Consider the following 19,951-nt stretch of genomic DNA (forward strand, 5'->3'; position numbering starts at 1 on the left):
ATTTAACCCGGCCCGGCCCGAAATTTCGAAATTGGACGAGCTCTCCTCTTTCGTGCGTGGGAATCCGCGCGCGGACCGTTCCACGGAGAACGGCAGATACGTTCGCGCCCAGATAATATCGCGAAATTATGCGAACCGCTCCCCTTTTTCGTCGACTGACTCTCATATCCTTCTCTCGCTCCCCGCGCCGGCCACCTTTTTTTTTTCTAATCGTGACAGCCGGACGCGAGCGGGGCGTTGTGCATTCCGAAGGGGAAACGATTAACGAGGAAAGAACGAATGGACAAGTTTTTCCCACCCTTTTACTATTACTCGCGCGAACTCGACGGATTTTCGAAACTGCACGGAAAATACTCCGATTGCATTACTCAGAAAGTGAACGAACAGACTGAGTTTTAACTGTGGAAAACAGAATCTCCGGTAAGGATATAAGTGTCACACGTTCTTATAACCAGAAATTCTATTCTCTTCAACGAAAACGAACAACCTATCTGGTTGTTCACTTTGTGGTTAATGCGATCAGATTTTTTTTCCGTCTACCAAATCGTGTTGATTCACCGCACCATATTGTATATATCAGAAACTAATTATCCGCTGCTAATCGCTAAACAGTAAGACGTGTGAACGACGCCGGGGCATTAAGGCAGTAACGCTATGTCCCGACGTTATCTCGTATCGATCCGCGAGGCAGGCACCGGGATAGGATTTATGTGAAACCCCGCAAAATTTCTCACCTACCCCGAGAAAGGTCGCTGTAGCGCCGACTACGTTCCTCTTTGTGGCGTCAACGCCGATCTTATCTCGTACCCCGAGCCAGTCGATGGATCCTTTTAATTAACTCCAGCTAAGTATAAACGCTGGTCTCTATCTCTCTCTCTCTCTCGCTGAGATCAGTTAAACCTGCACGAACCGTCTCCCCTATCTGGCAATAACTCCGGGGTCATAATAGAAGGAATTTCTCGAGCGCCCGGGAACACGAACGTTCGACAAGTTTCTCTAGTTTCTCGCGCGTCGCACAATGGGACCTGCTCGGGTTTCCGGCGACGGACATTATTTCAGGTGGAAAAACCGAGACTGTTAGAACGAGGGGAGATATCCGTGTAATCTCAAACGAAGCTACTCCGCATCGTTCAAATAGATTACGGTCCATCGATCTTGATACGTTCTCCCTGCACTCGAAACTGCACATGAATTTAATATATGCGGGGGAGGGAGAACGACGAGTCGAAGTGGATAAATCACTCTTTCCTTTAACGTAGCCAAAGTGGCAGCTTTAATAATAGCTACGGGATAACGCGCGCGCTGATCTCGCGCGAGCCATCCGAACGAATAAGGGCGGTCGATTAAAAAGTATCGATTAATAATGCCACACCGAGCGTGCAATTAGCGAGGAGCAGTGGATGTCGGTCGGGCCCACCGCGCTGATATAATTAGTACGTCGTGATCGTGTTACGTGCGCGGGATGCATCGAAGCAGAAGTAGCCGTAAAGTTGCACGCGTGCGTGTGTACGCGAGAAAAATGAGCACGAGGATGTATGGTAACAGGGTGGAACATGCGATGTATTTAGGCAAGGAGCACGACCGAGAAGCGGAGAAGAAAAATTGGTAGAAGAGAATACGACGATCGAAAACTCGGTTGATTTAAGGAGGTTGTATGGTGAAATGAGTTTGAAAAGAATTCAATGAAATTTGCATTGAATATACATTAAAATATTATCTAATTGCTCGTGCAATCCGAACACGGAGAAAAATAATTTGCTGGCATAGCAATTTTTATGACGTCGCAACGAAATCTGTCAGTTACTGCATGGACAATAAAGCGAGTTATTAAAAATACTAATTGCCATTCGCTGGATTATTTTGCTGAATCTATAAATTATTTTGCTATAAGAACAAATTAATAAATATAGGAAAACACTATATTTTATTCTGACGGTAAAGTAAACGTGTCTTAAGAATAAATTCACTCAGCAGGATATTTCATAATAAATAAATAAATATATAAAAACGCAATTTAATTTTGCCCGACAAATATCAAATTTATGAGCGGCCTTGATTCGCAATTGGAAATACGACGCTGAAGCCTCACAGCTTCTTTAATTAAATGCGCTATATCGAGCGTATCGTGACATTCGTCGCACCGGAAAAAATGCTCGTTTCGTCGCTCGCTATTGGATCCTCGTTTCCCTTTGCTGTCGTCGCGCGTTCGAAAGAATTCTCTCCATCAGAGGGTTAATTTAATTCGTATTCAATGCTAATGGAAGGTGAAATGTCTCTGCGATTCTTCATGTGCGTAGGACAACCTACGCGACGTACCGTACGCGTAGAGACATAGCATCGTGGATTGAAGTGAACGTTGGAACGTCGGAATTCGCGATACCGCGTGCCGAGGTATCGCCGCGCGGACGCAAAGTGTGCGTATCTAATGTCTCGCGATATAAATTCACGAACGCTCATCGAGACGGCGATCATCCGCGGGCCTTCGCTGCGCAAGGGGACTCGAAATCGCGCGATGGTTCTCGCTACTTTCCAATTCGCACGAATCCGCACTTATCAGCTCTAACGGAATCAAATGAAGTGGAATAATTTTCTTTTTTTTCCTTCGCGTAATAAGACGCGATCGATCGTCGGCCGTCAGCTATTAGCCGTTTCATAGGCGGCCACACGAGTTACGCGCGGGACGACACACAGGCGAAGCCGGAGGATTCAATAAGTGCGCCATAAATACGGGAATTAGATACGAAGGCGATACAATTCGCTACGCGTGTGTGAGAGCGTGTGCGCCCGGTCGGCCACTAAATAACGCGTGGCTCAGTGGGAACGACCCACGCGTGTGCGGTGCATGCGCATGGGGGACCACTTAGTAAGTTCTTAATCCTTATCTATGCGTATCGCGCACATGCAATGCAAAGTGGACACGCGTATTGGCCGTCGCATGGGATCAAGTCGTATCCGTCCGCCGACTTATCGCCGCAGATAAAAACGCAGTGCACGATGTATGCGTGAGCGGATCGCCGTGATATCATCGGAAAAGCGCGATTTCGCCGGCTATCGCAACAAATCGTCGCGAGCGTTTCCCACTTCCTCCTCAACTTTCCCGGTCCCGAGCGCCCGTAAATCATCGACGAGGATCCACGAGGAAATCGAGCCGCGATAAACCGCGACGGCGAGTCGTTATACCGCTTGTTAAACGATCGATATGATGAAATATAGCGGCTAAATTGGCGTATTAAGATAAGCGCCTGTCCGGCTTAAGGATAAGGAAGTCAGGGGAAGCGATAAGTGGTGCTGAGATCAATTCAATCGCAATCGTTGGTACCGAATGTGTGATGCGAGGAAAAAGAAATCTGCGTTTCGCGTATTCCGAATAACCTCGCGGGAAAAACTGAATATTCTCGATAGTATTTTTGGACTTTACCGAGTGTCCCAGACTAGAAAAAAATTGGTTAATCATTAGAGCGCGAAAATTCGTACAAATTAAAATTTCTGCCGAAAGCCCCAAGTGGGCTTATGCAAACAAACGACAGTAGTTTTACACTCCCTGGAACGATACGAGTTAGAGAAAAAATGGTTTGTTGGAAAGGACTGCCCGGAAAATCGCCATACGTGTTAGTGTTTAAGCGCGCGCAATTAACACTTTACCGACCGCTAGCGGTTCAACAGCATACGCACGTCCGACCGGCCGCTCGGCCGCAAATCCTCCCTGGCGCCGGCTCTGTTTCGGTTTAGACTGTCGCGCGGGAGTATCTGTGCTTTTCGTATGCTCAGATAAAATTGCCCGCTTTCTGTTATTATAGGATAATTAGATTTAATAACTTCTTTTATTTTGATAATATTAATGCTAAATTATATTTATTTTATCTATTACAACGGTTTTCAGTTAAATAGTTATATAATATACCATAATCTATATATTGACATACTTCAAATAAGAAATAGTTTAATATTTTTTAAAAGTATGATATCGTTCAAAACAGTCGCCTCTGTGTAGTAGAACATTGCAAAATTTACAGACAAAACATGTTCTACTTCTTTTTCTTTGAACTGCACAAACTCTACATTGTCTTTGAGGTTTTACACTTCGACCGCTGGTCACTATATTTATAAGTTTATGTTTTCCGAAATTCGACAGTCTTTCGGGATGGTCTAATCTGAGTGTTCTTCTTGTGGGTTCAGAATTAGGTAGATCGTCATCTTGTTCTGTACAATTAGTTTCACAATCTTCTATCCACGAAACTGCGACTTTGTGCAGGAAATTCTTGTACGTAATATTTTTTCCGTTGAGAATTGTGTATGCTTTAAATGTATTGAAAAGTGCACAGTTGATAAAAAACATTACAACTCGTTTAGTTCATTTTTTTGTTTTTCTAGAAATGGAATAATACGATAGATATTGGTCCGCGCGATCTACGCCCTTCATATATTTGTTATAATTTACGATTGAATTAGGCTTCTGTATGGGATCGTTTGATCTTTTACTTCTGTTTCTGGATTCTGTTAATTGTGCAGAATGTATAGTTGAGATCATATTTACGCTTCTTTTGCCATTATTCCATACTTCCAACAAAATTTGATGATTTCTGACAAATGATGACAAAAAGCCGATTAATAGGCTAGCGGTCGGTAAAGTGTTAACAACGCGGACAAGAATTTTTGCCAACGATTTCAGCATTTTGTGCCAGCAAAGGATAGTACGATTATACACTCTCGTATGTCTTAGACTAGAAAAAAAATACTATTAAAATGTAAGCATTATAAATAGGACGTACGAGTTGCGCCTAATATTTATCTTCCACCGAGAATATTTTCTCTCCTCTCGCGTCAGCGCAATAAGAGAATGACAATTAACGCCGGCGAATCACGGATCTATCGGGAAGCGATTATCGATGATTCGCCGATGACTCGATTCTTTCGGCCGCGGGGAATCACTTTGTCGCGGCTAGTAAACGACCGGTAACGCCGTGAGTCACGGAGTCCGAGGCGCGTTTAATTCCGAGCTAAGGACGAGAATAGGCGTATCGAATCGCGACGAAGTAGTCATCGTAACCAGAGCGAAAGCAGTTTGAATATCGTCGCGGTGGCGACCCATTGTTGCTCACCGCGTTGCAACGAGAGACGAGTCGGACCTATCCCAATGAGCATGCTACACGACCATCCAGGGACGCATTTACACCTGGACCAAAAATAGATGGAATTCTCTGAGGATTTCCCAGCTTCCCCGTGATGGAAAATAAATGGCGAACGGTAGAAATAACGATGATCGTCGAAGAACATCGATTTCAATGCTGTACGTGATCGATACGCTTACGATTGTCGAGAGAAATAAATAATCGACGTTTTTTTCCCGCGATTTCTCGTTACGTTACGTGTGTTGCTCGTTCGTAGAACATGAAGTGCTTAAAATGGTAGGAAACGTAAATCCGCTCCTGCGGGTACCCTTCCAGCATTTTCGATTAGTCACGGCGTATCGAGCGCTCAAAACCCATTCGCCATGGATCGTCGAGCTGAAATCTCTCGGTAAAAAGGACCGAGTATGTGTTACGCGGCGAACTCCCATCCCGCCGGGCCGAGGTGTCTCTGCGTTAAGAAAATGTCTCGAAATTTTGACGCCGGATAAGCATCCACATTGTAGGCTCCTCGGGGCCCACAGTGGACGTATCTCGACTTCTTGACAGTAACGGACGGACAAAGCAACGAGCAACGAGAGCGCGCTCGTCCCGGGCGTAAGGTTGTACCGGTTGAACGAATTCCGTCACGATGATTATCGGTGACATAGTATCACGTGAGCGAAAGAGAGGGACTCATCCTTAACTGAAGAATGCAAGCGAGGGTCGCGTTAATTAAAAAGAAGAGAATTAAAGACATTAGAGGGGACAATTCATCTCTTTAGGCACTAGGAGTAGTACTATTCGATACGTTCGAAATTTCGAAATCTCAATATAATTTGACATTTGACGCCGAAGTTTGAAGATTCGAGAATTCGAAGCTCTGAATTCTATTCGAAGATTCGAAATATCATAACATCAAAGGGAGTACAATACAAAACTTTTAAAATCTTAATATAAAACTAAATAGTAGACTTAATGTAGAACTGAAATTTCGACTCGGGAGGAGCTAATCTTTCCATCTGTTAGACACCTGTGACACACACATCCCCCGCGTCTGCATTCTCGCACGCGGGCTCGACGCTCGGGACACGCGGGAGATTCCGCTACATATCTCACAGCCGCAATCGCGAGTCGTGCATCTGCGGACTTAGATAAGAGGATGATGTATCGGCTTCGTTATTGGTAGAACGCTCGGTAGAACGATGACGAAAGAGAGACTCGGAGAAACGCGTCGAACGCGCCGGTAACGTGCAATTTACCGAGCGTTTTTCCCTTCTTCGCACGATGGCAGATAAAGACACGCGAAATCAGGATGCGGCGCGTTGTGCGGAGGTGCGCACGTAAATTCCAGGAACGCGTAATGAACGTCGATCCTTAACTTTGCACTTTGGAAAGGTCATGCTGTTCCTGCTGAATATAACCGTATCCTGGAGCGGAGCGATTCCGCGAGCTCGCGAAAAATACGCGCGATCTGCATAAGAGCGGACGATAAAAGATCCTCGATGTGAGCGCGTTAATTAAATTGAGCCCGCTGGCTCGCGCTCGGTTGCATCGAGATCTCGAAAGACATAGACACGCGTGCGTACCGACCTCTGTAATTATTAAGTCCGCTGCTACTGCCTACCGTTCTCTCCCCCCTTCGCTCTTTACCTCTCTCTCTCTCCTTCCTAAGTATACCCTGCGATAAACGCGATTGATCACGCAGATGGTATTTATCCATGCCTCGTGGTATCTCTACAATGTAGGCGAAGTTTGCAAAAAATAATAGCGATCCATTATCTCCATAATTGTGGCACATTACCGCGGAAAGTTTTTTCCCCCTTTTTTCGGCTGGCGTGTCTCTGATACGTTTTCGCAACGAGGCGATTACCGAACGTGCTACTTTCTGTCAGTCGAATGTATTAAAATAACGCTGGAATTGCACGTGTAAATTTTTATCGATCGCGATCATGTCTCTGCCAGTTGAGCGATTTTTTTGAAAATAGATAGCGAAACATCCGTTTTTCTTTCGGGAGATACGGCGGGTGAGCGTTTCGCGACGGTATCTGCGATATCATCGCGCCAGCCATTACAAAGATTTACAGTTATTCGAGCAAGCGGAGCGACGCAGTTTCGTCGTATTATACAGCCTGCTTGTCTGTCCCGCGGAACCCCCGCGGTGTCACACGCCGCGATTATTATCGAGATATCATCGGAGCGGAGCGAAGGGAAGCGCCAAAGCGGGCACTACCGATTCCCCGTATCAACTATACGTCTCTAACGTCAATCCACGTGTAATCTGCCGTGTAACCCAGCATTATCAAATACTTCTACCGCCACGAATCACTCGGGGGATTTACGTCAAGCCGGATGTCCCGGAGCAAAAGCGATAGTCAGATTAGAGCTTCCTTTTAAGATTGATCCTTTCCAGAGCGTGCCTCTGCTCGCTTCTGTATTATTATTTAGAATTTTCCGAACTTTTAATCGTGATCGTCTCCACTGAAATTTTTGTTTTACTCTAACAAGAATATGTTAATTTAACATATATTTGTGTACCTTCTAACATATTCTCATGTTAAAATAACACAAAAATATCAGTGGACCATTATTTATGGATAATTTTTTTACAGTATAGTAAATAATATTTATCGTCTGAAAAAATGTAATTTGTCCTGCATAGCAAAATTTGCATTTATTTTAAAATAAAATTAACGAGATTTGTTGTTTATTGTTGTGTTTTCTTCATTCACTTTGTTTTAAACTAGACAAATACAAAAATCTCAGAAATGAATTAAAGATATTTATCCAAACAATACGCACGTCCTTTAGGCGCCTTATTGTCTTAAAGATATCTTCACGACATTTTAGAACGTCTCAATATTACCTAAGTTAAACTGTTATTCTCTAATTATCACAGCAATTTGTTGCACTCTCCAAAATTAGTTCTATTAACAACATCGATGTTTCGAATCTCCGAATAATTCGAGTTCTCGAATCTTCGAACTTTGTCGCCAAACGTCAAATTATATCGAAGCTTCAAATATGTCGAATACTACTTTATCCAACACTGATATATCATTCACGAAGGTGTGGCGGGAGGATTTCATTTTGATCTCTGCGGCTAACCGCACGGAAGTTCCTCTCGAAAAACGCGAGCTGCGGTTGCGGTCCTCAGATGAATCGCCGGATCGTGATTCACTTTCCGCCGAAAAATGCCGTGATGAGAAATCGCGCGGTATGACGGTAAAGATCGATGCACGGCGGGATAAGGAAGTCTCGGGGTGAGCCAGATTGAAGCGTTTAGACGAGTTCTCGCGAAGATTATACGGCCGATTATACGTCATCTGTGCGAGTAGAAACGCGAAGGCATTCGACATTTTATATCCGAGAATTAGCCTCGCAGGGGAGTGTCTTGAGCGAAGAATGCGTCGCTAATGATACTTTGCGGACCTACTGCAATACGAATTGATACGCATTTCTGCGGGGAAAACATGTCGAATTTCACGTACTTCCTATGTACCGCGCGGCGGTATCAAAAGCATTTTAACAGTAGCTTATCAACAGCTTATTACGATCGAGGTATCGCCGACGCGAGACCGATCATTTCCCTCGACTTCCTCGTTTTTTCAGAAATTTGCGCTCCCTCTCGTTTCATCGTACTTCTCCTCCTCTATCATACACGCCCGAAGTCGTTGTTAGAGCAATATTGGTAATGCCAAATGACAGAGGGATACGTGTATCGCACGGTGTTTGATCACGATAATAAATCGCGCGCCAGATATCTTTGGCTGTAATAAAGGCAAATCGATATCATTCGAATTCGCGACGGAACGTCGAGCATGTCCGATCGCGAAAAGCGTTATCACGACTTCGTGATCTCTCTTGCAGGACGAACTTTCCTTCGGATATCGCTGTTGAAAATATATATTTTTCTCTCTCGTCGGTTGTAACTCCACCGGGGGGATGATAACGGTAGCGTCCGGCGAAGACCGACTAAAAATCCAAACGAGCGACATGATTGAAAAATCGTCCCGACAGCGGCTTTAGCGGTCGTTGGCGAACGGTGCCGCGGTACCCTGTTGCAAATAGCGCACCATTAGCCTCCGTATGAGGCGGGCGTAATGTTATACATTACGCGCTAATGGCTACGTGTGGATTGCTGCTGAACGCATGTACGCGGAGTCGGTTGTTCTCTCGTGCCTGGCCAGCATACTAAAGAGAAGACACGGCTACGCAAACTCTCCCAGGGGGGGGATACGTATTTTAATAATTCATGTAATCCGATTAATACGAGAGGGGAAGGGAGAAAGAGAGAGAGAGAGAGTTGCGACTTTCTGTGTGGGAGAAGTTTAAAACAATTACTGCATCATCGATCTTCTTTCAGCGAGAAAGACGAGACACGCCGTGAAGCAATTCCGACGAAAGCGACGGATCGTGAACGCAGTCGTGATAAAGCACGCCTTAACCGCGTAACGAGCGATGGAGACAAATGAGTGAGCGCTACCACCGTCCGTGACATGCCTTCGAGGTATCGGTGCAAGCCGCGTTTAATTAAGGCTAACGAGTGACGTACCGAGCGCGTAATTAATCGGAAGAGCGTGGCCGTTAACATTTAACGCCCTCGTGTCTCTAGTTGGTGTATATCCCGCGCGAATTTACGTAACGGGGCCCGTACTGGGACACGGTGTAGGACGGTGCGCGCACGGCCGAGGAATCCGTCGAGCGGCGGTCGTATTATTATGAAAAACGACGCGGGACGTCTTCACCTCGGCGGGCCCCGCGCGCGATTGCATCTTCCCGACGACGGGGAGTCGCGGGACGCGCACGAAAACGGCCCCCTCCCTCTCGCGCGTCTACGTCTTCCTCGTTTATGCGCGAGAGCCAGCCGCGGGCGATTTCGGGCGACCCCTCGTTTTCGCGCGAGCCACGCGGGGCCCCTGTACATCGTCCCACCACGTGGCGAGATTCGGCCACCGCGAGAGCGGCGCGATGCATTCCAATGCAAATAACTCTCGCCCCGGGGACGCGGTGTAATCATCGCAATTTCATGCTTCTCAGAAATCCAACCTGCCCATCCTTCTCCCTTCCGCAAACCGCGTCGTAAGCCGCTCTCTTTCTCTTCGTCCCGGGGACTACTTGATAACTCACCCCTGCGAGTGCTCGGAGCGCCTTAATATTTCATTGCCGATCAGGAAGGAATAACAGAATCGTAAGTGGCCCGATGAAAGGCATATTTATGGCTCGTCGCGAGATGACGAATGGACTGTACGATACTGCGAGTCACTTTCCGAGTGATCCAAGTGTGATACTTTTTTATACCACTCTAATTTCTCCGCGCGGAGGGCAATTGAAACATGGACGGAGAGACGGGACACGCTTCGTAAGGACACTTGGACCTTACGCTCGTGAGACGCTCGCTTTGTGGGATATAAATTACGCAACGGACCAGTGGGAGGCTGCGGGTATCGAGTTTCAGCTTGTCGGCAGATCGCTCTTAGCACCTGTTAATCGCTGTTCGCAGCTTGCTCGTCAAAGTGTCGAAACAAGGACAGGGAAGACGGATGGCTGTGAAATTTTTCAAGTTCTGCTTCTCTCACGTATGCGTAAAACCTCGTACGCAGTACGTATCAGCCGCGGCCATACGGGGGAAAATTTATGACGGTATTATACGAAGCGCGCGTAACTTCTCTATTAGGTTCTTGCAAAAGTTCGTAAGATCATAAAATTGCAAATTCTAGTAAGTTATTTTTACGCGCATAAATACCTAAATATGACACATTTGACTGAAGCTCTTTTTACACATTTCTTGCCGTTTAATGACGCGATTTAAAACAGCAAGAAATGTGTAAGAAAAGCCTCAGTTAAAATAACATTTGTATTTGCAGTGTAGCAGCGACTCAATAATTGTTTCCCTTTAAATTGTTCTTTAGTTTTTAAATGTTGGTCCTACTTGTTCAGGACTGATGGTCGACAATTCATAGTTCCGTAAATGAATCGTCACATTTAACGCGGGATTGAAGATGAAAAAAAGATAAAGTTCATCCTCGCATCCACAGCATGCTTTAGCATTTTATTCTGACTACGGATCTTTTTGTTTCAGGGTGGTCGGAGCGGTGGTAGTCGGTGCGGCTGTCTGCGGCCGCATCCCCGGCTTGGCGAAAAGTCAACGCGAGCAGTGCAGGAAAGCGCCGCACGCGATGCCCGCGGTGGGCGAGGGTGCCGCTCTGGGTCTTCGCGAGTGTCGGCACCAATTCAGGCATCATCGTTGGAACTGCTCCCACGTGGCCAATGATCAGGTCTTTGGCCACGTGGTGGTAGTAGGTAAGAATTGTTCTGTCATTCGTACTCCATGTTTATTACGCTCCCACACCCCCCCGACGAAATATTAAAATTCGTCGTCAGTTTTCCTTCTCTTTCTTCCTCTATTCATCTATCTCTCTATCTGTCTTCTTTCTATCTCTATCTTCTTTCTGCCTCCTTTTTCCTTCTAGACACACGCATAAAATTATATAACTTACTACTTAGTATACACGGATGAACCGTACATGTACGTGTGCGTGTCAGAACATCTTCGATAAATTTCGAGTCAGGCATATAGCCACTACATCATTCTCGCGTTCTATTAGATAGCTCACGCGTATTTTATAATGATGACCTTTTCATTAAGAATCCCCGGTGCTTTATCGTTGATCTATCAATTTACGTCCCACCGCTGGATTCTCCCCAATTATCGAGAGTACTTCCAATGATTAAAGGCACGATTTCGGGATCGAATTAATATACCGTGCGAGCCCATATAGTTAACCGTGAAAAATATTACGGTTTCCCGTGGCTAGCGAATAGTTGAATATATCAACGGTTGTAGCCCTGTGTATCTCAACGTTTTTAACGGGCCGCTGTGTTAATAAATCAAAACGCACACCTCGCGTATGAGTATGAGTATCGTAGCCCATAATTTCATAAGGCCAATAAATAAAGAGTGATATACATTTTTATATAGAACATTCAATGGTGGACTAATAGAAATGCATGTGTAACGGTAAAGCAACAAGACAAGCGTTCCGCTCGTACGAATCATTATACCTGACAATGGGGTTGACTTGAAAATTTTTTTAATTACGAAAGAAATTTAAAAATATATATACAGAAGGGGATCCTTCGTTAAGTGATATACTATTTTCTCTCCGAACTGACTCTTTTCTTCCAAGATTCAATCATATCATCACATAAAAAAAATAGTCTTGAATTAATAATATATATTCTCATATATAAGCAAGAATATTATATTCTTAGAAGAATTTAAAAGTAGTCTTGAATTGAATGCAAGTAATGCATCAGTACAAATGCAATCAAATCAAACATCTTCTAAAAAGATTGCAATACTCTTGCTTATATATGAGAATATTCCTATTATTGATTTAAGATTAATGTTTTTTTTTGTGAACTTCCTTGCCTTTTCTGCGCGATTCAGTAAATACCGAAATTAAGCGCTTCATCCAAATCGCCCTAATGCTAATTCGAGAGGACACTTTATGCCGGCACTTGAGCACATTTTTATAGCGATTAGAATTTTGCGGACAAGATGCGGGACCGCGGTAGCGCGCTTTTATCGCCATGGAAATCAGCGAAACGGCAAGGTAGTGAGCTACCACACGTACGTTCCCACACAAGCGCAGATGCATTCCCGTACAAAGTAGGGTCCGGTTTCTCGTGTTACCGTTTCGTCGTGCTGCAGGCTCCACGCCGGGCACGCAGCACGCGAATAACTTATGTTCGAGGCCCGAGATCGTCGCGTCGTAACTTGGTACAGTTAAAAACTGATATGAGACGTACATTTTGAAAACACGTGTCTTTCTTCATTTATCGCGTGCACCATTTTAGACCCCCTAGGTGCCTGCGATTTTTTTCTTAATCATGGAGAAATTTCTCGGGATTTCTCTCTCCTTCTCTTTCAATTTTCTTGACGTAAGATGTTCTCAAAATTTTTCTTAGCTCTGGCATAAAGTTACATCCGCCCGATTCGACGCCTTCTCGCAGATAACCGAGAGAAGCGAGCAAAAAAGAAAGGTCAAGTATCCCACGCGAGATACAACACGTAATTATTTAAAGGAGCGCTTGATATATGACAGGCGTCCGTATTCGGCACTCTTAATTTTCGGCCGTAAGGAGTAACTTAATATCAAGCGACGCGCCGCGCCACGCAGGTTGCTCGGTGACAAACGGCGAAAGCGATATTTCTCGGGGACAAGATAATCCCCGGTCCTGTGAGCGGAAGCTAATGTGATCCGTTCACATAAATATCGTTAAATACGACATATTTGTCATCTCGACGTTAAAAACCATAAACGCGAGCCGGGGGATAAACGTCCCACGTCGAGGATCTCTCTTCGGCGACATACAGGATGTCGCATTTCGCAGCTTGAGCATCCTCGAGCGTCTCGAGTAGAGGGGGTGAGACAAGAATAAAAAAGGAGAAAAAAAATTTGAGGCAAAAGGATAGCTAATCGCAGTAATATGATTTTTTACCGGTCGGCTGGAATGTCTTTTGCCATTGAATTCCGCTCTTGAACGGCGAAACCCTGACGTGAAACACTCTGTACACGAAATGTGCAGCGAATACACGCGCTCTCTGCGGTGGAGCAGGACGACGATTTTTCATGATTAACCGGATGGATTAAAGCCGCCGAGGAACCGAAGAGTAAAGCCTAGCAAACGCGCTGTGATTTATAACGCGCAACAAAACGGTTATGCATTTTGTTAGCCGTCTTGTTGCCATTGTACGAGGCCCGTCCGTCATCATCGAGAAGCGCGCGGGTTATGGCTTCTGGAATTCCACACTGAATAAAACGTACAGGCGGCTACAGAACACCGTGAGAGACGTCGAAGGGAAAATTATCGTAATTGCATGCGAATATTCGCGTAAGTCACGAAGGCGTACGTCGCTATCCGATAAATAATTACAAGTTTATCATGTTGAAACGACGATCGTTATTCCCGACTACGTATCTTACACGCGAAATTTATGCGGCTTCTAAACGGCGCACAGAATTTTTACACGTGATGATCACGTCGCGGAAACACGACCGAGCATTTAATAAGATTGCGAATCTCCGTTGCCGCTGCTAATTTTAATTCAATGATATCGCGAAATCTAAAATCGAAGAAAAGCGCATCGCTCGGCGTGCTCAGAAACGTTTTTTTCAAGATGAAAGAGCGGAAACATTTGCGCGCTCGCCGGCGAGCAGAATAAAGCGAAAACAGCGGCGGCATCGAGGAAGTCCGAGCAGAAATACGAAAGCCAGAAATTAATGCGCAAAAAAAAAAGTATAAATAAGGCACGTAAGAGACGGGGGTAGGTCGGTTGGTCGCTAACTTAATTAGTGAAATTAACGGGGCCGCTCGACATGCCGAAGCTAAGTGCGGCGATATACGCTTTAAGATATTTCTCCGCTCTTAAAACGCTCACATTATGCACTCCGTATAATCCGCACACATATAGATGGACTCAAATTAAACGCGATTAACAAGCTTCGTTAAAACTTGTCGAACGATTGCATACGTACGAGCTGATGTAGGAAGGCCAGACACGCCTGTCAAGTCTAGGACTCGCATAATAAGACAAATAAGGCTGTGTTGTGCATTGTGTAATAAACAAATGTGCTGACGGTACTGGTAGTACTGTGTTTGCATTCTGAAATCGTTTTCAGTATGCTGCAAGCTAGTATTACGTGCAGTCGGCGTAATAAAAGTTGCAACACATTTTTCTCGACGAGTTTCGCAATACACTTTGTGAAGGAAAATGTATCTCTTGAGTATTATTAAAAAATGAATTCTATTATTAAAAGCACCAAAAGCATTGCGAAACTTATCGAAAAAAATGTTGTAACTTTTATTACGCCGACTGCGTCGCTTTTTTAACGAAAGTTGAATTATTCACGCAATTTAACAAGTCCTAGGAAACTGCTGACTCTCAGTTGATTTCGCACGTTATCCCGAGATAGTGCAAGTTCAGTATTGCGACTGATTGTTAAAATGTTGTTTAAATTCTTTCTGAAAAGAAGGCTACTTTCATCATTAGTTTTAAAACATTTGAATCTTCTGCATCATCTGATAATAAATTTCTAAAATTATTTTCAATAAAATTTACAATAATATACAATAATATACGTATAATTGTACATCAACTAAAATTGGTGTTAAGTTGATTATAATTCCGAATTAATTTTTGCACACTCTTTACATTTTAAATAAGTTATATCGTGAATGTATCTGTCTGCTAATATTTCATAATACCGCAAATGCATTCCAATTCTTATTGCTGTCACAGCCTACCAGCGATTTCGGAACGATTGAAATATGCCGATTTCAGCAACAATACTGTCAGTGTTGTCAGAACATTTTGGGACGCATCCTAAATATCAAATAAGAAATACGACATTCGTTTCTAGCATCTCGTGAGAATATTCGAGCATTCAACAAGGTGTTTCTACTTTCTCCAGGTTCTCACCAGGTTATCGTTGATTCGCGTAATCGCGTGCCGCGCGAGCACGAGCGAGATCGAAAGATATAATAGATACGATTGTAATTGAATGCAATTAGGCAGTTGCGATCGCCGTCGGCGAGAGAGGGCCGCTCATTACGGGAGCCGCGACGCTACTTAAGGCCGATCGAAAACGTCACGGCCCACTCGGACGATTCACGGTGAATACATTTTCATAAATTAGGCAAGACCGGGACGTGCGGGCGCGAGACTTTCTGAGAGGTTCGCGTGGGCGGCGATCGCCTAATCGCCAAAATGAAACGACGTAATTAAGAGATCCATTACGTCGACGGCAGACCGTACATTATCCTCTATAAATCCATACGAATGGAACGACGGGTTCCTGACCCGCCGACGTCATCGCAAAAACTCGCGTGATACACCACATCGCGATCCCGAGGCGCGTCTCTCTCATTAATTTCGCATCGCTCCCACGACTGGCCCATCTCTAACGTAGCGGCCAAAAGTCTCGTCGCGATATTTCGGCTTATCTCTTCACGTTATCGTCCTTATCAGCGAGTAACGCGTCGTGCGGGCTAATTTTATTGCGCACATGACAAAGTAATTCGGACCGCACAGCGAACGGACGATAAGGCGAAGGCGTGAGAATCAAGACGGAGGAGACAAAGGGGAAGGTCTGGTACTCTTCGCTCACGACGAGTGGGGTACCCTCTTCTGCCATACCTCCCCCCCCCAACCCTCGGATAACATCGACGTTGTGGCCACGCAGCATTAATGTAGCGCCTTATCAATTTCTGTCGGACTCGATAGAGAGCCTCTTACACACACTCTCTCTTTCTCTCTCACTCTCTCTCTCTCTCTCCCTCCCTTTTTCTCATCACCCTTTCCCCTCTCGTCCTTCCGTATACTTATATCCGCTCCACACGCGCTCGTGTACTTTTTTCATCCTCGACCTCTTATCCGTCTCAAATAACTGGACTGGCCCACACTCGGTGCTCTCGCATGGACACACCTATCTACCTGCGTCTACCTGCCTTTACCTGTCTGCCTGCCCCTGCGGTCCTCTCCTCCTCACCGCGCCGGGGACCGATGCATTCCCCTGTTTTGCATCGATATACACGTATATTAAGCTATATCGCGAGGACGAGCGTGCGAAATGGCGCGCGCACGCCGGCTTCGACAAACGCACGTGTGTGTACAGTCAGTAACAGAAAAACGGTTGCAACACTTCCTTTCTATACAGGAAAAATTAGTCTTGAGTCAAGAATAGATATTCTCATACGTAAGCAAGAATATTATATTCTTAGAAGATTTTTGGTCTTGATTGGACTTATATTGGTACAAATATTTACATTCAATTCAAGATTAAAAATCTAAAAATATTATAATATTCTTGCTTATATATGAGAACATCTATCATTGATTTGAGACTATTTTTTTCTGCGTATAAACTTCGGAACGCATTCCGCGTCTGAAGTTTAAAAGAACTCATTTTTTAGTCATTCTTAGGAGATACATTTTCCTATTGGACGCGAAATGCGTTGCGAAACTCATTGAGAAAAAAGTGTTGCAACACGGAAAGAAAGTTTGGAGTTAACAATTACTGAACATTTAGTGAAATAGTTTCAACTAAATAGTTCAGTTACAGTAACCAAATCGTGTAGTTAAAACTATTTCATTAAATGTTTAGTAATTGTTATCAAACTCTTTTCCCAGTGAACCGTTCTGTGACTGAACGTACACAGGGTGCGCCAATGACGATACAACCGGTAGGTGGAGGACGCGATTCCCCGTGCGAGAGTAAAACAAAAGAGCGGGACGATCTCACTCTCTCTCTCTCTTCTCACTCAGAAGCTCCGTTTCCCAGAGCGTCCGCTTTGAAAATTGGAAGAATTAATTATCTTTATTTTGTTGTTTCCCTTTAATTAACGATCCACATTTGCACGAGGGCCCGTCCCACGTGTGATCGCGCGCCGTCGTTACCGCCGTATATATCGAATCGTATATATCGATCGACCGGCTTTTACGATCGAAGGAGGGCAGGCGGGCTATCGAGAGCTCGATGTAATCGTATCGCGCGGGTCGATCTATCTCTGTCAGCTTTATCTTACCGCTAATTTGTTCGGAAGATCGTCCGAGGCCGGCTCGACAGCGAGCATCGGCTCACGGACATAGAGGTAGTAACATCCACGGAGGAGTAAATCCCGTGTATTTGCCGTCTGCAAAATAACCGGGCTAAATAATACGGGACGCGTGCGTACGCATGTACGTATGTGTGCGGGGACGGCGGCGGCGAGAGCAGAGTGGAGTCTCGCTCTCTCGAGAATTTATGATCGGTACAGAAAATTACCGTGCACCTCCTCTCCCTTTCTCCCTCTTTCTTCCTCAATCGGTGGGCTCGTCGCTCGCGGTATCCGCGGAAGTGATATTTATTCCACGACTAAAATACACAAGGCTCCGACTCCGTTCGGATAACTACGAGACCGGATGGAACGTCGATGTGGTGCTCGATTATGCACGCCCGAGGACGATTTCGTACCCGAGTAAATTCGGATATCGTCCATCGATCACCGACGATCTCTCCTTCGTTTCGTCGTGTCTGCAATATTCATCAGCCACCGGACAGTATCGTAGGAAGATCCGGTGCGAAGACACGAATTTCCATTTACAACTAAACGGGCTGCGATCCGAGCTCGTGCGCTGATCTACTCGCCGAAGGCCATACGATACCGGCGCGAGCGGCCAGACGAAGGAGATCGGTGTAATTCAGCGTACTTGAGCGTAGAAAAGTAAACCGACGGCAACCGGAGCGCGGATCCGTGGATTGAGTTATGGATCGGTGCCGAGGCGCGCTCGAGGGCCCCTGGGGGCCCTCCCCGTCTGTGGATACAAGGCCTCTTTAGGCCCCGTATAAATAAACTAGTTAATAAATGAATATATCACCGGTGTATCCCCCCCTCTCCCCGTGTAGGACCAAGCGCCCCTGCGAAAATCACCAACGAGACCGGGGCCATTAATAACGAAGCGAGAGAGCGAGGCGATGAATTCGCGCCGCTTGTCGCTGCCCTTCTTATTAAGATGTAACCGGTCATCGGGAGCGGTACGATAAGTACCTTCCAGGAAAACGCTCGAGGAGAGTTAGCCGCGGGTTACTCTTTTTTCCCCCATATCCTCTGATAGCAGGTAGTCGCGAGAGTGGTATCTCGCAAGTCTCGCGCGGTTTGTAATAACAAACGCGACGACGCCTCATTGGCGACGTCACGCGAGCAACGCAATTGCAGTGCTTAAGTCGCGAATCACCTCGAGAAAACGCGTGTATCTTGGAATTTAATCCTTAACTCCGAGTAATTATCGCATGTCCCACATATATCCGATGTATTCGTCGTATCTAATATCTTGGCAATTGCTGTATAGACGGATACAATGTAATATAGAAAATGCAATAAACACGGGATATATAGATATTAGAAGTAATATCATTCGACATATTCGAAGCTTCGAAACCTCGATATAATTCTACATTTGACGCCGAAGTTTGAAGATTAAGTATCCTGAAGTATCTATAAAGAGTGTCTTTAGTTCAGTTCAGAGATTTGTATTTGTCTTCAAAATAAAATGAATAAAGACAGCACAAATAAAAAGCAACAAACCTGATTAACTTCGCTTTAAAATAAATGCTACTTTTGTTATGATATGCAGCATAGCAAGATGCAATATAAAAAAAAAATTATATTCTTTAGGACAGAAAATATTATTTATTATGCGTGCAAAACAGAAATTCGAAGCTCCGAATATAATATCTAGCTTTAATAAAGATATTCTTATGCCCCACAATGTGTGGTTTACCGAAGTATCAGACTGACAGTTAAGTTCATTATCGCGAAATATCGACCGGATGTTAATATTGTCGCGACTACGTGTGTAATGTGCGTACTTAGGCGCGACACCGCGAGCGTTGCATCATGCGCACCGCTGCACCGTCGTCATCCCGTGGCCGGGACAGCCGTAAATCACGGGCCTAACGTAACGAACACTGTAAACGAGATACGACCATAGATCTCCCGACTAATACTAGGCGACCCCCCGTCGCCGCAGCCACGCGAGTACGAGTGTCGTACAATGACGCATTAAGTATATTACAAGGCTGTATAGTAGGGATCTCTTAGTCGGCGTTATTTAATATCACGGCTAGTGGCACCTGCCACGTACCCGAGGAGAACCTCCAGCAGATTCTGAGAGCGAGGTAGAGTCGCGTCTTTGTTCGCGGCCCGAGCAATCGTACGATTTATCACGCGATTAGAAAACGCGAGAAATTCGTTCGGGATATTTAACCCACCATAACGCAGATTTAGTTCCTGATACA

The 19,951-nt window shown here is 45.1% G+C and overlaps 1 protein-coding gene across 2 annotated transcripts in view; it reads left to right on the forward strand.

The window, feature by feature from the left end:
- LOC106741954 (protein Wnt-7b-like) overlaps positions 1–19,951 on the forward strand; it is a 49,694-nt gene that overhangs the window by 15,750 nt on the left and 13,993 nt on the right. For both annotated transcript variants that reach the window (XM_014614438.1, XM_014614439.1), the window contains exon 2: positions 11,188–11,408. In XM_014614438.1, the coding sequence (XP_014469924.1) occupies positions 11,188–11,408 (221 nt within the window). The remainder of the gene's footprint in view (positions 1–11,187; positions 11,409–19,951) is intronic.

Source organism: Dinoponera quadriceps, unplaced genomic scaffold (genome assembly GCF_001313825.1).
Source record: "Dinoponera quadriceps isolate SergipeBrazil2010 unplaced genomic scaffold, ASM131382v1 scaffold458, whole genome shotgun sequence".
Classification (NCBI taxonomy): domain Eukaryota; kingdom Metazoa; phylum Arthropoda; class Insecta; order Hymenoptera; family Formicidae; genus Dinoponera; species Dinoponera quadriceps.